This window comes from Lucilia cuprina, chromosome 3 (assembly GCF_022045245.1).
Source record: "Lucilia cuprina isolate Lc7/37 chromosome 3, ASM2204524v1, whole genome shotgun sequence".
NCBI lineage: Eukaryota > Metazoa > Arthropoda > Insecta > Diptera > Calliphoridae > Lucilia > Lucilia cuprina.
Genome location: NC_060951.1, coordinates 23,340,042 through 23,356,608, shown reverse-complemented (window position 1 = coordinate 23,356,608; position 16,567 = coordinate 23,340,042). Strand labels below are relative to the sequence as shown.

The following is a 16,567-nucleotide window of genomic DNA, read 5'->3' as shown; positions in this document are numbered from 1 at the left end:
CTAATAACCTCTAGATTAATGATCAACATAAGTTAGAATAAAATTTTCTATGTATCTAACCTGATCTCTCATGATAACAGTCAGTAAAAAATCCATCAGTGTTATAGATTGTCCAATACACAATCAATGTCGAATCGTTGTAGAGTTGTTTACAAATTTGTCAAATAAATTGTTTTTTGAAACAAAAACAAATTACTACATACAACGATACAATCTTACAACACATATTGTGAATTGGACATATCTTTGTAGTTGCTTTGGAGTATAAATAACACTTACATATGTGTTGTATCTAAATAACGTGAAAGTACTTTAAGTAAAAACTTTATATATTTTGTTAAAATTAAAATTTTTGTTCAAAATACTCACACGTTATCTAAAAACAATATATTAATTTTAAAATCAATTTGCATTAATATGACCTAAATTAAAATCTACATTTAAAGTCCTAACTACTTACCACGATAATCATTAATCGCCACCACAAGAGTAAGCGTAGAACCTAAAGGAACAATTCCGCTTACTGGTGGTGCCCATGGACCTTTACCATGTTGTATTTCCATCCAGCAATCAACATTATCGCCTGTGAAAGAAGAAACGAATTTTTTACTAAACCATTTTAAAAGTATTTCCAAGAAACCTTGTATTCCCATTGGTAAAACAACGTTTAATTTAATTTTCTTCTTCTTCTTCTTGTCTTTACATGTATATTTACTCACCTCTGAAATCCAATTGTATTACATCTAGATCAGCAATTACCATTGGTGGCTTCGATGCTGTTTTCTCATAATCATTAAACCACTCACAACGCAAACGTTTCGCTTCATCCCAGACCTCCAACAGATCTTTGTCATATTGCACGACCACCTGGAATAACGAAGAAGAAAAAAATCCATGAATGAATATAAACAAACATACAAATATTTGTATTTAACATTCGTACAAAAAGCGGACTTGAAAACAGTAAAAAAAAAACAAACACCAGTAAAATATTTCACATGTAAACAATGAAATAAAATTACATGAAGTTGCAATCAACATTTAGCGGCAGCACATCAAAAATGGTTCAGTGCTGGTTCAGCATATAGTAAAAGTATAAGTAACAACAAACAACATTTTTGCCACAGAAACAACAAGTGCAACTATCCTGTGGGTTTTTCATCGATATTCCTCTCTTTTGCTGGTAACTATCGCAAACAAATTTGTATCCATTGAGTAATCCCCCCCCAAAAAAAAGTTTCAATAAAATATCGAAAAAAAACCATTTAAAAAATATCTTGTCATAACAATCTTTTGCTCTTTTATGAAGCTTTTGTTGCAGGGTATATTCTTTTTTGAATTTTTGATCTCAACAATTTTCGGTTTTATTTAAACGATTTTTTTTATTGATTTTTAAGGGTCTTTTGTTTTTGGGAAGTTCATGTATGTTTAAACGATTAAAATCAGCTTAATTGTTTATTTGTGTGGAAAAGATTTATTGGTTTTTGAAATAATCAGTGATTTGTATTTTTTTTTTTTTCAATGCTGTAGAAAGTGCTGTGGTAAAATTATAATAGTTTTTTATGATTCCAAAGTAGATTATAACAGAAAATGTTAAATGATTAAATACTTCGTGTGTGCAAAAGTATTTTTGTCTTAAAGTCTTAAAGATGAAGTTATATAAATTAAAAAGTTTTTATTTATGCCTTAATTCAAGGCCTTTAAGCTCTTTGAGAGTGAAATATGAGAGATATTAAGAACCTTTACTCTTGCTCCTAAGTCATCGTAAGATATAGTAGTTTTTAAGATCATAATATCTATTATGGGCCTTGTTTCTCTTTTTCTGCCGAAAAGCTATAGAAACCAGAACAGAATCTGCAAGGTACAAAAACTAGCTAGTCTTGTAATTGAACTTTGTATAGTTCTTGTATTATTACTATTATATGTATTATGAATTAAAATAGGCGAGGTCAATAAATGAGCGTTGCAAATATGGCAAGAATTAAATAAATAATTATTAATTCATAAGAAATAAAAATGATCGGAATCTGTAAAGACATCTAATATCTAGAATAAAGCGTATCTCAAAATTATAAATGAATAAAGATATTTTTAAATGTCTAACTGCTAAAAAGAGATTGTTTCATTAGTAAAGCACCCTTTTTGAAAACATCTTCCGTAATAGAAATAAAAATGCGTGGAATATATGGTTGGCCTAGCGTTTCAATTGAAAAGTTACTTTTTATACCCTACACCACTATAGTGGAGAGAGTATTTGGAGTTTGTGCTGATGTTTGTAACACCTAAAAATATTGCTCCTACACTAATGTTTACCAACACTATACAATAAACCTTTTACAAATATAAAATGTGTTTTAGTTGTATTGTTCCTTGCCTTAGATATACATAAGTCGTTTATTCTCATATAAGGGTCACATGAGGACATATTGTAATAGAATTCGTGAGGGTTATCAAGTCTAGTATAGAACTTGGTTTTGCAGCTTTGTGTCGAGATATGAGTATACTAAACATAATTATGAACTTAACAGACCTATCTCCAAAATTACGACATGTAGTTTGATTAGAATGTATACAAGGCCTATTCGGGGGTTCAGTTGTATGGGGGCTAGGTGAAATAATGGACCGATCTTAACCATTTTTAATAGGCTTCGTCTACGGTACCATAGAAGATGATATAGTTTCAAGTTTTATTGAATTATCTCCAAAATTGCGACCTGCAGTTTAATTACAAAGTTTACAAGCCCTATTTGGGGGTTCAGTTTTATGGGGTTTAGGTGAAATAATGAACCGATGTTTTTAATAGACTTTGTCCCTGGGATAATAGAAGATCATGTACAAAATTTCATTAAATTATCTTCAAAATTGCGACCTGTAGTTTGATTACAAGGTTTACATTGACGGACGGACATAGCTGAATCGACTCAGAAAGTGATTCTAAGCCGATTGGTATACTTTAAGGTTGGTATAGGACCAATATTATTGTGCAAACATCAGCACAAACCCATTACACCCTCCCCACTAAAATGGTGTAGGGTATAATGAAGGTTTTAAAAAGTTAGCTAGTATTGTTAATTATTGTCATATTGTTTCAAAATGAATCCGAGAAAGCACTAAGTAATCAGTATTTTCTCGATATAGATTTCAGCGCCAAAGAGCATTTTGGTAAATTAAATTCCTACACTTGTTATCCTGTCATTTACGAAATAGCAACTTGATCCTTCTCCGTCGTCTTGAAATCGTTTTCACATGTTCCCAATCATGCAGTATCCAGTACGTTTGTAAAAAATAATGGACACATTTCAGAACGATATCCAGACGAATGGATAAAACGGCTTCTCTGAGGTTGGCCCATTCTACAAGAATTAAAAAATTTTGAACAATGAAATTTCAATCAATAACGTAAATATCCATATACTCAAATTTGTGTCGGCTGGTTTTCTAAAGGATTCTCAAATTAGATTTTAATTCTTTTAAGTGCACTATAATATAACAAATGACCATTTACAAATTCTCGATTGCAAAAAATGTTCTCCATATATATAGATTTTTACATTTAAAATTATTTAATTATAAACTTACCGTATTTTCATAAAACTGTCCATTTAAATCTGGTTTAGTGCCACATCTTGAATATGATATTCTGAATGAGAAAAAAGTTTTACCCGTCGATGGGGGTACATAAACGCAACGTGGATCACTGTGTTGACCTAAAACAAAGAAATATAAAATTAAAAAAATTCAAATTAAAACAATTGCTTTTATAACAAACAAACAAAAACATACCCTTTGAACTAACAATACCCTCAAATGGATGGGAAAATGTTAAATGTACATCCATGTGATCCTTACCGCACATCACTTCTAATGAGACTATGTTTGGCATACCATCTGGCCTTTCCATTGGCCATAATTCATTACCAGCTAAAACTAAACTAAACTGTAAATGCAAAGAGAACCAGAAAAAAATTTATAATTAATTATAATTTGTAAACAAAAGTTTTTGAATAAATGTTGCAATGTATGTTTGGATAAATGTGTGTATGTGTAATAAAGTGTATGAATATTTCTTTGTATGTTTTTATGTATGTGTAGTAAATGGAATTTGTAATTAAAATCTATGAGAATTGCTTTGTAAATAATAATTTTGCTTAAAACAATCACTTTGTGTCTGCAGAAAAACTTTCTCAAAAATAGAACAAAAACTTGGGTTAAAAGTAAATGTAAAGAAATGTGAAGAGGAAAACAAAAACCAAACAAATAGAAATATTTCAAAGAATATTTTAATAATTGGCAAAGGAGATAAAGCAAAATGAAACACGCTACTTTGTTGTACATATGTATTTACATACACATGTACATAAGATAGTATCCCAACAGTTCGACAAAGAGTCAATGCATATGAAAAAGACAGAAATTTCCACTAATAGCTAACCGCCTGGATGATCGTAATTCGTATGTTTTGGGTCATTCGTTCCGAATGTACCCATTGTAATCGAGAATGAAGACAGTCGTCACTTTAGTGTCCTCTTTATAAGCGGGAGCGGAGACTGTCGTCTTTTTACTGTCCTCAAGCAACATAGATATTATACTCTTAAAAGTTGTTTTTTTGTACTTCCGAAAAACAGTTGTCACTTTAGTGTCCCCTTTGTAAGCGAGAGTGTAGGGTGTAGAGTGACGATTGACGATTGACTTCCTCGTAGGACAAGCCCATGACAAAATGGTCGGTCACCTGGGTAACCTACCACAAGTGGTAGGTTAAGTGGTCAGTTCGGGACTGTCCAGTCGAACTGCAGAGATGTAAGTGGTCCAAAACTTTATAAATATTGTACAAGAGATGTACACCATGTGAACATTAGTTTTTCGATTCCCATCTATTAATTTAGTCATAATCGAGGAATTTCTTGAATTCCATTATGTGAACTGTGGCTTCTGATGGGTTAGTGTTTAATGCTCATACCGAAGGTCTTAAGTAAAGGAGCGCGTAATAGACCCGTTTGAGGCATAGGTGTATTTCATACGGTTGACTAACTAACTAACTAACTAACTAACTAACTACCTACCTAACTAACTAACTAACTAACTAACTAACTAACTAACTAACTAACTAACTAACTAACTAACTAACTAACTAACTAACTAACTAACTAACTAACTAACTAACTAACTAACTAACTAACTAACTAACTAACTAACTACCTACCTACCTACCTACCTAACTAACTAACTAACTAACTAACTAACTAACTAACTAACTAACTATCTAACTAACTAACTACCTAACTATCTAACTAACTAACTAACTAACTAACTAACTAACTAACTAACCAACTAAATAATTAACAATCTAACGGCTGTCAATAGTGAACTACCCACGTTTGTTAACAACGATGCGTATAAAATTTAGATTTCGACAACGAATTGTTGTAATGTTAACAACGCAACGTTACTAAGTTTCGTCGTATTTGCGTTTTTTCGGATCTGACATGGTTAAGTTTTAATTCTAGTACATTGTATAACATACCAAACTATTTTTTCTTGAAATTAATAACTACTTTAGAATTTACACAAAGACAATGCAGTTAATTTTCTCTAAGTTCTACATAACAATGAAAATTAAAATAGCAAAAGCATTCAAACGTTAATTTCCCCCTTTTTTCGCTTAACTGCATGCAAAAAAATCTACTAAAAAATTAAAGAAAATCGTTTATATTATTTTATTATTTTAATTACATACCAAAAAATATTTTCTCTTTATTGACTTCAATTAAAAAAAAATACTTTGTTAGTCATAAACTAAATTTGTTTATTTTAGTAAATAATTCTTATCACAATTAAGTTGTCTTAATTTTTTTATAAGATTTATATCACAAATCAATACAAACTTGTCGCATATGCAGAGACTTCTTTTAATAAACAAATCATAACGATAGCAAGGAAAAAAAACAAAATAAAAGTTTCACTTAAATAATCATGGTAATCACTGAAAAAAAAAAAACTAAACGAAATATGACTACAAAAACTTTTACTATTTTGACCAGATTTTCTTGTTCATAATTTTTAATCTCTGACAAAACGTGCCTGTATATTAAAGACATTTTTACTATATTTTTCCCCTCCGCCTTTCTGTATTAACTGCTTTAAACTTGAACTGATTTCAAGTTTAGTTTTTCTTTATTTCTTCGTACATACATATCTAAGATATTTTATAAGTGGTGTAAGCGCGCAGAGGGCAGGAGAAGAGAGGGTTGAAAACCATCACTTCTTAACAAACAAATTGCAGTTTAAATGCAGCTGCAACACATGATTTATTTTCATGTGTGCTATTCAAAGAATGTTGTTGCAAATAAACAAAAAAAAACACTCTGGCAAAATTGTTATGAAGGCAGGAAGGAATACACTTAAGTATGTATATGGAATTTAAATATTTACTCATATTTAAAGGATTTTAGAAAAATTTTCGATTTAAAATTCTTTAGAATCAAATTGAATAGAAAATGTATTGAAATTTAAAAAATTTATTGATCAAGTCGCACGATCTTGGAGACCAGTTGATAAGTCCGTTACTAGTATGGTAGCGGTCGCCATAATGCACGTCCTTCTGTTCAACCGTCAATCTATTTATGATGATTTACTAGAAAATATAAATATGATAAATGTCAAAAAGTAGGTTGACATTTCGTTGACATTATTATGAAATTTGCAAAATTTTTTTACTTTTAGAGGTGTAAAGGATATTACTAGTTCCTTTGATTATTTTTAGAGTAAACGAAACATTACACTACTGGATTGATAAAGTTTAAAATTTTAGCTGGACATTTCTAATTGCCCGAGCAGGAGCAAGAATAAGGGCTAGTAGGTCTCCCGTACTCCGAACTTTATGACTTACTGGTATTAGCCTCTTTCTTTTTAGGAATTGATGTTACATTGCTGCATGTTATAGAATGCTTAAGAATAGAATGCTTAAGAATAGAATGCTTAAGAGATAAGCTAATAGACGAACCAGCGTCAAAAAACACTACTTCTAGCTTAAGAGAATTATAAACCAAATATTTTCTTACAAATGAAAACCCAGTTAAAAGTGAGGAAAGAGATGTAGAAAAGTCACTACAAATAGCATATTCAGAGTACATCAAACTTTGGTGAAAAACCAATGAAATTAACATAAGCATGTCATTTAATGAATTCGGTTTATTTTTGACATCCAAATATCGGATTTTTATTGCCTCTATGAATAAGATAAGATGTAGTTCATAGTTGTCAAAAATGAACAAAATCCCTCCAATGACATGCTAATGTAAAATTCATAGGTTTTTCATCAAAATTGGAAGTACTTCAAGTATGTAATTTGTGGTGAAAATTCTACTTCTTCTTCCTCATTTTTTTTGCTGGGCATCTATGACAGACAGAACATAAATGATTCGCTAAAGAAACATTCAATCAAAAGGGGTTTTTGAGACTTCAAAGCATGAAAGACTCAAAATGATATTTATATATTAATAATAAAAGACATTATGAAGCTATATACTTCATCTTAATTTATGGATGATATAAATGTTAAGGAATTAGGGGCTCTTAATGTTTTGGGCATGGAAATATAGTGCAATGTTGAACTATCTCTAATGCATGAGCCGGATCTTCAAAGACTTTTTTCTTACAGAATAGGGCTAAAGCACTTCGGTGCTTCAAAGAATATTTTATTTTATACATAGAAAGTATATAACTCTATTGATTTTTTGACTTCAATGCCCGTTAGACTCAATTTTGTATTTAAACGCACGACAGAAGCAACATGTTTTTTCCTGATATATAGATGATGTAAATGTTAAGGAGTTATAGGCTCTTAATGTTCTGAGCATGGGAATATAATGTGGTGTCCAACCTATTTGTAATACATGGGCCGGTACATCCAAGACTATTTTGGGTCTAGCATACAGGATTGGGCGAAAGCACTTACCGGAGATAATAGGTTATCTAACACTAGTAAAGAGAATTTTACTACCATTGCAATGTAGTTTTCGTGTCACATTTTTTATCGTTATTACAACGGAATGCGTTTCTTTGACATTAGAAAACTTATTCGCGACACTCGCAAATTTTATTAAGAACATATCCTTTTGTGATCGAGTGGCACCATTTATATAAGGGAAAACATCGTTTATTTAGCCTTATAAGGAATAAACTCCCTGCGTAAGCCTTTCCTATCATCTGTAATATAAACAGATTCCGTGAATCGAATGTACACAAACATTACTTCTTTCCATAAACAGTTCCAAAACAAAGGGATCATTCTTTAAGTGCTGGTCCAAAAAAAAAAACTCAATCTGTTGCACCTTCTGAGATGGTTGGTGTACACAATTTATGGACAGCGGTTATAATACCGGGAAATCTGTTACATTATTAGATTCATTGTTTGAGAGCAATATAATTTGCCCACATATTCTCTTTTAGTGTATTCGCTTAGAAAATTGTATGTGATTAAGTGAGTGGCTGACTAAAGGAGTAGCTCAGTGTGTGAGTATAAACTGCAATTACCACTTTGACAAATAATAATGGCGAAATGTATATAAATTATAACAGATTTTCATAATAGTTTTTCTTATTATGTTTTTAAATTTTTTTTCTTTTCAACAACAGTTACAAAAGCTGCAGCAATGATAATGGTATTAGAATGAATCGTATAACAGAAAAATAATGTATGTACGCAAGTATTTAAATGGAATGTAGACAATTTTCTAATTGCCATAATTTTGAATACTTTTTAGGAAGAATAAGTAGGAAAATTAAATGTTAAAGACGACTTGTTAAACAATGCAATTCCAAGGAATTAAACACTCAAACCAAAAACACACTTCCACACTTGTGTTATTTATAAGAAACCATTATTTTTTTGCTTGTGTTGAAAGGAATGTCCTTCATAGCTCTTATAAGAATAACACAAACCAACAAATAAAGAAACAAGAACAATTTTTATTTTATTTAAGTACGGGTAATAATAATAATTATTTTTTATGAATTTATCACACACTAACTTGGTCATAAATACTTACTCGCATCCACTGAATAGAACAGTTTCGGAGACACACACACACACACTACAAGTTATTATACCTTCTGTGTAAGAAGGAAAAACAATGCATATAAAAGACAGAAGAACAAATGTGTAAATAAAAACAGCTCAAGAATCCAACAAGAAGTAGTAGAAGAAGAACTTTTCTACATCTGACATCTTTTGTAGACAAAATGGCACCATTTAGTCTAATGATAATCGTTAAAGAATTCTTGAACATTCTTTTTTGGTTTTTCCTTTTTTACTTTAATGACATATTTGTGTATGTTGGTGTCTGTCTGTACTTATTTTCTTAGCAGACGTTGGTCACTAGAAAACTTGGAATAGTAATGTCGTTTATGAGTCGGTCGTCTTCTTCTCCTTCCTTAGTTTCTTAATAAATATGGCTACTTTTACTTAAATGACAAAAGCCACTTTTTAGAAAAGACCAGAGAAGAAACAAAACGACTACAACCACTTTTATAAGAAAAACAAGTAGATAATTTATTGGCTGGTTAAGAACGATCAGAGGAAATTGCTACCAAGTCCTTTCTTGAAATACCCACAATTACGATATTACGATTAGATATTACGATAGTTTATTTTATAGATAAATAGTCTTCGGCGATCGAGTTCACGAGGTCAAATTTGTAATTATTCTCTCTCTGTGACACTTCCGAAATTAATTAGTATTGGGGTTCTGTGATGAACAGTTAATTAAAACTAATGTGATCAAATCAGTTCGACTACTCCCAACATATATTATCAGACGATTGGTATTCAGCATGCATCAAATACTATAATGAATCGAATGAATATAGAAGAAGATCATAAATTGTGTAGGGTATAATTAGACATTAGATTTATGGGAATAGAAAATAACAACAATTGCTGATGCTGGAAAGGAAAATCACAACTAGCCACAGTTAGGCTAGTTGGTTGCTTGACATAAACAAATTTAAACGGTGCAACAGTGGCGACTTGTGATAGTGGCATTGATGCTGATGTTGTCATAGAAACAGAAGAGAGGGAGAGAAGAACAAAATAACCAGAAATTCCTGTCATCACACCAACTTAACAGTTTATTAGATTTATTTGAAAACCAACTGTATTTTGTATGTTTGTAATCGAGATAGTAGTATGGTATTCCGTATGTATGATCGTATCTTTGTAATTGTATCTGTAAAAATTGTTGTGGCATGCTTATTTTTGCAACTATATTTTAATATTTTTTTATATATAAAATATAATATTATTATGCCTGAAGGCCAAATTGAAAAAGAAAATTTGTAAATCCCGTGGATAAATATAGGAAAAACCATAAATATAATGTATGTTACAGAGGAGTTAGCAATTTTTAATAAAAAGTGAGGTTAATGTATAAACTGTTTTGATGTGAAAATCGGAAGTTGTGTATATATTATTTTCTTTTTATATTTTTCTGCATACAGTAAAAAATGCTTTATAAATGCGAAAACTTAAAATGCCATAATAAATATAAGACAGTAATATGTATATATGTATTTGCATATCTTAAAGGTTACTTTTAAGCTTTTCTATGATCACTCTTACCAATTTGAAGTTTTTCCCATCAAATCTGACATTTTCAAAACTTAGTTTTTTTTGCAAATTACTGCCTCTAGACTAGTCTATAGGCTATTCTACAGTCTAGTCTATGGTCTAGTCTACAGTCTAGTCTATGGTCTAGTCTACAGTCTAGTCTAGTCTATAGTCTAGTTTATAGTCTAGTCTATGGTCTAGTCTATAGTCTAGTCTATAGTCTAGTCTATAGTCTAGTCTATAGTCTAGTCTATAGTTTAGTCTATAGTCTAGTCTATAGTCTAGTCTATAGTCTAGTCTGTAGTCTAATCTATAGTCTAGCTATAGCCTAGTCTATAGTCTAGTCTTTAGTCTGTGCTATAGTCTAGTCTATAGTATAGTCTAGTCCATATTCTAGTAGTCTTGTTTACAATCAAGTCTATAATTTTGTCTATATTCTAGTCTATAGTCTAGTGTAATCTATACTCTATAAGCTAGTCTATAGTTTTGCCTAGTTTATTGTCTGACATTTCACACCACTACATATATGAAAAAAATCAAAATACCATTTTTCACACCATTTTTATAATTTAATTTTAAATTAATCATTAGCAAATCTTATCTCACAACATGTTGACATCAGTCGGCGAAATATTTTAAATCATTTCACCCATTGGCTTAATGGTCAGTTCATGAATTTGCACGTGAGGTGGAGTCTTTAAACAAAACAAAACCGCATCGGCTACATCTGGTGCTTGTAAAACGGGCATACCTTCAGGCATTGGAGTATTTTCACCCATTATTTCTGTTTGAACACCACCAGGACTTAGACTCTAAATACATAGAGATATAAACATGTTTTGTTAACAACAGACAGAAAAACAAACAACTAATTAATCATCTCGTATCCGCAAGGAAAAACTTACAGTGATTTTAATTTTTGTCTTTTCTGCCGAAAATTCCTGCCTAAGTACTTTAGTCATAGCGGTAACAGCATGTTTGGTCGATGGATAAATATTTAAACTTATACCCGGTAAAATGGGAACGTTATGTCCAACCACACTGTTGATGATGATAACATGACCATTGACTTTACGCCTTTTCATAGAGTGAAAAGCTTCACGCGTACACCAAACAACACCCATAACATTTGTATTAATGACGTCTTTCAAATCCTGTGTGTTGTTCTCAGCCAATAAAGTGGTTGACCTCGCCACACCAGCATTATTAATTAAAACATCTACACCACCGAATTGTGTGTTTACCCATTCAAAGGCCTCCTTAACACTCTCCTCATCACCCACATCACATTTGAAACAATGGAAATTGTGCTGTTTATCGGCGGCAATGGTTGGCAAAACTTTAGTTTTCATTTTAACCAAACGTCTGGCTAGACCAACAACAATCATACCTTGTTCTACCAACACTTTGCAAGTGGCGGCACCAATGCCAGCACTAGCGCCCGTTACCACAGCCACCTTGTTTTGCCAACGTTCCATAATCCTCTACTGCTCTAATGCTCTTTTGTTACTGACAATTCAATATTTTTTTTGTTAGTTTAATGGAAAAATGTTTAAACATTGTATAACCAAAGAAATAATCGAATTATCATTGCATGAGTTTAAATATCTAATCAAAAGTGTAGCGATAAGGAAACAATCTTTTCGACAATTGTTAAGAGATAATAATTTTTTTAAAACAATATTTACAAGCCTTTTATCAAAAGCATATAAAGTGCAGTCACAATCAGTCCATTGTTGATATGTCATTAACGGTGACGTCAATTAAACATAATTTATATCAAAAGTGTACCCCCAAAGGTTATATATTCTTATTCATAATAAATTATTCCAAAAACCTTTGATAAGCTATTATTAAAAACAGTTAAAGAAATTCACGAAAATTTTCTATAAAAAGGAGAATTTATAAAAAATTTTCTATTTATACAGTATTTATGTGCTTTAACACTGAAATGACACTTATTTACTACTCGTTAAGAATCGAAAATGTTCTTACTGGAAACTATGCTACTAATAGCCTCGACAAGGATACTTACTGCAATATCAATGATGGTGGAAACAACCTTGAGGAGGCGATCATCAATTGGCATAATTATTCATCGATACGAGAAAGCAACTAACACTCTGATATCTAAAAAACAATTATGATATAGGATCCTTGTTCGATTCGAAACAAGGTTTCATTATTAAATGATTTAATTTGCAAAATGGAGGAAAACTCCTCTTTGGTACATAAGCTTCAAATGCTTCGGACACTAAATAAACGATGGGTAATAGGGAACACAGTATAAAAACTGTAATGGAGTGAATAATGTACAGAAAATAAAAAAAATATTTTCCATAACTCATGTCCAATTAGAATCAGTTGTCGATGATATAGGCAGGATATTGTGGGATGTAGTCGAGACCATTAAACTACTCATCTGTCCTCAGTGGTACAACATGTACGATACGACATAAGTCATGTTAACAGAGAGACAATAATAACAACATACATAGTCAATGATGCAATAATGCTGCGGAATCCGATGGCAATTCCATTTTGACACGGGGAGGAATTCATTTTAACACATTTTTCTGTGCTGTTAACGGCATGATTGAAATTCGCATAGGTGGCATGCAGCAAGGGAACTTTTTATTCCGAAATCCAACCATTTATTTATGCTGCGAAAATCGATGGTAGTTTCCAAATAGTTTAAAAAATTTCGAAATTACTTACTACATAATTGAAATTCACTTAGGTGTAATCAGCAAGGGTAGTATTTATTCCGAAATATCGAAACTCAAGTTAGGAGATATCAAAATTGTAAGAGAGCTGCATTTTGATCGGCTCTTAGATAGGATTATAAATCAGTCACTGATAGGTTTAAATACCTTTAAATTAATGAGACTACTATGTAGGATCATCAATGTTGGGCGCTGTGTAGAACAACCAACCGAAATTGGATCTATTTCACGCTATGATATACTATTTTATAAAACTGTAATTAGACTAATTTAAAAAGAACTGATGCACTGCCTTGTAGTTCAGCGAATAGGTTTCTTGGATGTTAGTATGGCCATGATAATTTTGTCAACCAAAGCTTGAGAATTATAGTTCGATAATTGTCCGATGGAAATACATACAAACTATATTTGAGAGGATTATACTCAAAAAATAAATGTACCCGATTGTTCACCGATAGCAGAAATTTTAGGAGATAGGAGAATAAATAGGAGATCGGGCAATTCTGAACATTAGAGCCGACTCTAGCGGCAATCTGTTATTACACGGATGCCTTTAAACTGGGAGCAAAATTGATCTGGGGATCTAGTTTGACGATCTAGAACATGATCATAAAAAACCTTAGATTTCAGGTGTAAGTCAGTGGTATCATTGAGCGTATTGGATATTGACCCTTTCACGCACAAAACTAAACCACTAGACTTTTTTTGTATATGACTTCGCAACACACTTTATTTTGAAGTACATAAATTGATAATTTTTGATGAAAAATGGAAAAAGTGTTTTCGAAGGGTAGACAAGATATTATCCTTTTTAGCATGTAGTGACATTAAATTCTAAAACCTTACTTATTATACCATTCACCTTCGTGAGAAGGGTATATATAAGTTTGTCATTCCGTTTGTAATTTCTAAAATACAATTTCCCCATAAAGTAGATATATATTTAAAATCAGCAAATAGTATGTTTTTATTGGCAAGAAACATGAAATTTATTATGTGGAGCCTGGCTTAAGTAAGAAGTCATAAAAGTGAACTTTTTGGTACTTTTTTTAAAGGTACTTTTTTAATTTTTTGTAATATTGAACCTAGAAATATGAAATTAAGTATGTAGAGTCTGAATTAGGTGAGAACCCATAAAAGGGAACTTTTCGGTACTTTTTCGTACTACAAAAGCTACTTCAACCTAGAAACATGAAATTAAGTATGTAGTGTCGGAATTAGGTTAGAATCAGAAAATGCGAACTTTTTGGTACTTTTTCGTTTTTCAAAAAATACCTGAAATTAAATATGTAGAGCTCGGATTAGACGAGAACAAATTAATGGGGATTTTTTGGTACTTTTTCGTTCTGCAAAAGGTACTTTTTGAAATTCTTATAATATTAAACTTAGAAACATGAAATTGAGTATGTAGAGTCGGAAATAGTTGAGAACCGGAAAAAGTGAAATTTTTGGTATTTTTTTGTGTTTAAAAAGTTTTTTTTTTGAATTTTGTATAATATTGAACATAGAAATATGAAATTAGGTGTGTAGAGTCGGAATTAGAGTAGAACCCATAACTTCTGGGTACTTCTTTTCAATTTTCTAAAATATTGAATGAATGAATTTAAGCATGTTGAGCTCGAAGAAAGTGATGCAAAAGAGGAATTTTTGGTACTGACTGTTTTTTAACACACCATGATGAAGTGTATATAAGATTCGGCACAGCCGAGTATAGAACTCTTACTTGTTTTTTTTAGAAATAACCTTTTACTGTAGCTGTAAACTCAAAATTACGCTCCACATCGACAAACATTTTAAACAAATCTTGGGACAGCGGTGTCCCGTATATGTGAAAGAGTTTAGAGATCCATAACCTTAACATGGTCTTCCAGGCAATAAAAGTAAATGTACTTGCTATAACGAAAAATAGACTTGAGGATGTTTACCTATCGAACGCGTTACGAGGTCCAAAACATGAGCAAAAGAATACCATATAACGACCTGAAATATGAGGTAATCTATATAAAATTATATATAAAAAGAATTTTCATCAAATTTTGGTTAGTTATAAATAAAAAAATTTATTAAAAATTTTGGAATTAATTTTAAACATTGATTTAACAATATTGGTATCCCAATACAAGTCAAACAATTCACATAATATGTAATTCATTTTATAAATATTAATGGCTAGAGGTAGAGCATTGACATTCATAAAAACTCTATCTACTAAAAATTGATAACAAAATATACCATTAAAAACAAATAAAATAAATATCTGATGCACAAAACAAATTTTTTTTAACAAACAATTTTCTAATTCCTTAAAAACAATTGTGGCATCATAAATAATAATAAATAAAGATTAAACTAATTCACCCACCGACCTAATAGTTAATTCATGAATTTGTACATGAGGAGGTGTTTTTAAGCTAAACAAAATAGCATCAGCCAAATCTTCAGGTTGTAAAATGGGTATATCATCAGGCATTGGGCAATCCTTACCCATTATGTTGGTATTAACACCACCTGGACTAATGCTCTAAATAAATATGGAAATAACAAGTTTTAATTACAACAATAAATCAAATTAATCATCTTTACAACAACTTACAGTTACTTTAATTTTAGTCTTTTCAGCTTTAAATTCTTGCCTAAATACTTCAGTCATGGCAGTAACAGCATGTTTTGAGGGTGAATAAATGCTAAAACTCATACCAGGCAAAAGTGGAACTTTATGTCCAGCCAGACTGTTAATGAGAATAACATGACCATCAACTTGACGTTTTTTCATTGAATGAAATGCTTCTCGTGTACATCAGGCAACACCCATTACATTAACATTAATGATATCTTTAAGATCTTGTGAATTGTTCCCAGCCAATATACTGCTTGTTCTTAAAAGACCAGCATTATTAATTAAAACATCTACGCCACCAAATTGCTCTTCCACCCATTTAAAAGCCTCCTTAACACTCTCCTCGTCTCCCACATTACATTTGTAATAATGGAAATTGTGCTGTTTATCAGCAGCCATTGTTGGCTTAACTTTAGTTTCCATACTATCCAAACGTATGTCAAAACCTACAACAATCATGCCTTCTTCCACGAGAACTTTAGAAGTGGCAGCACCTATGCCTGAACCGGCACCCGTTATCACAGCTACCTTATTTTGCCAACGTTCCATACTTGCTTGCTCTACCACTTTTCGAATACTGATAAATTTCTCAGAGCTATTTATTTATAAAGTTGTAAT

The 16,567-nt window shown here is 31.3% G+C and overlaps 3 protein-coding genes across 3 annotated transcripts in view; all 3 read right to left on the bottom strand.

Annotated features, from left to right (window-relative positions):
- Positions 1–16,567, bottom strand: part of LOC111679993 — a 68,620-nt gene that overhangs the window by 2,861 nt on the left and 49,192 nt on the right. Inside the window, exons 4-7 of the mRNA XM_046945380.1 lie at positions 3,784–3,937; positions 3,580–3,707; positions 720–867; positions 461–583 (exon numbers count right to left, since the gene is read on the bottom strand). Coding sequence (XP_046801336.1) covers positions 461–583; positions 720–867; positions 3,580–3,707; positions 3,784–3,937 — 553 coding nt within the window. The remainder of the gene's footprint in view (positions 1–460; positions 584–719; positions 868–3,579; positions 3,708–3,783; positions 3,938–16,567) is intronic.
- Positions 11,154–12,122, bottom strand: LOC111679995 (farnesol dehydrogenase-like). The gene is made up of 2 exons (XM_023441601.2): positions 11,512–12,122; positions 11,154–11,418 (listed from the first exon to the last, which is right to left on the bottom strand). Exons 1-2 carry the CDS (start codon positions 12,082–12,084, stop codon positions 11,242–11,244), a joined length of 750 nt encoding a protein of 249 aa, XP_023297369.2. The 5' UTR covers positions 12,085–12,122; the 3' UTR covers positions 11,154–11,241.
- LOC111679996 (farnesol dehydrogenase-like) lies at positions 15,367–16,515 on the bottom strand. The gene is made up of 2 exons (XM_023441602.2): positions 15,926–16,515; positions 15,367–15,853 (listed from the first exon to the last, which is right to left on the bottom strand). The coding sequence occupies exon 1, from the start codon at positions 16,496–16,498 to the stop codon at positions 16,130–16,132; it is 369 nt and encodes a 122-aa protein (XP_023297370.2). The 5' UTR covers positions 16,499–16,515; the 3' UTR covers positions 15,367–15,853; positions 15,926–16,129.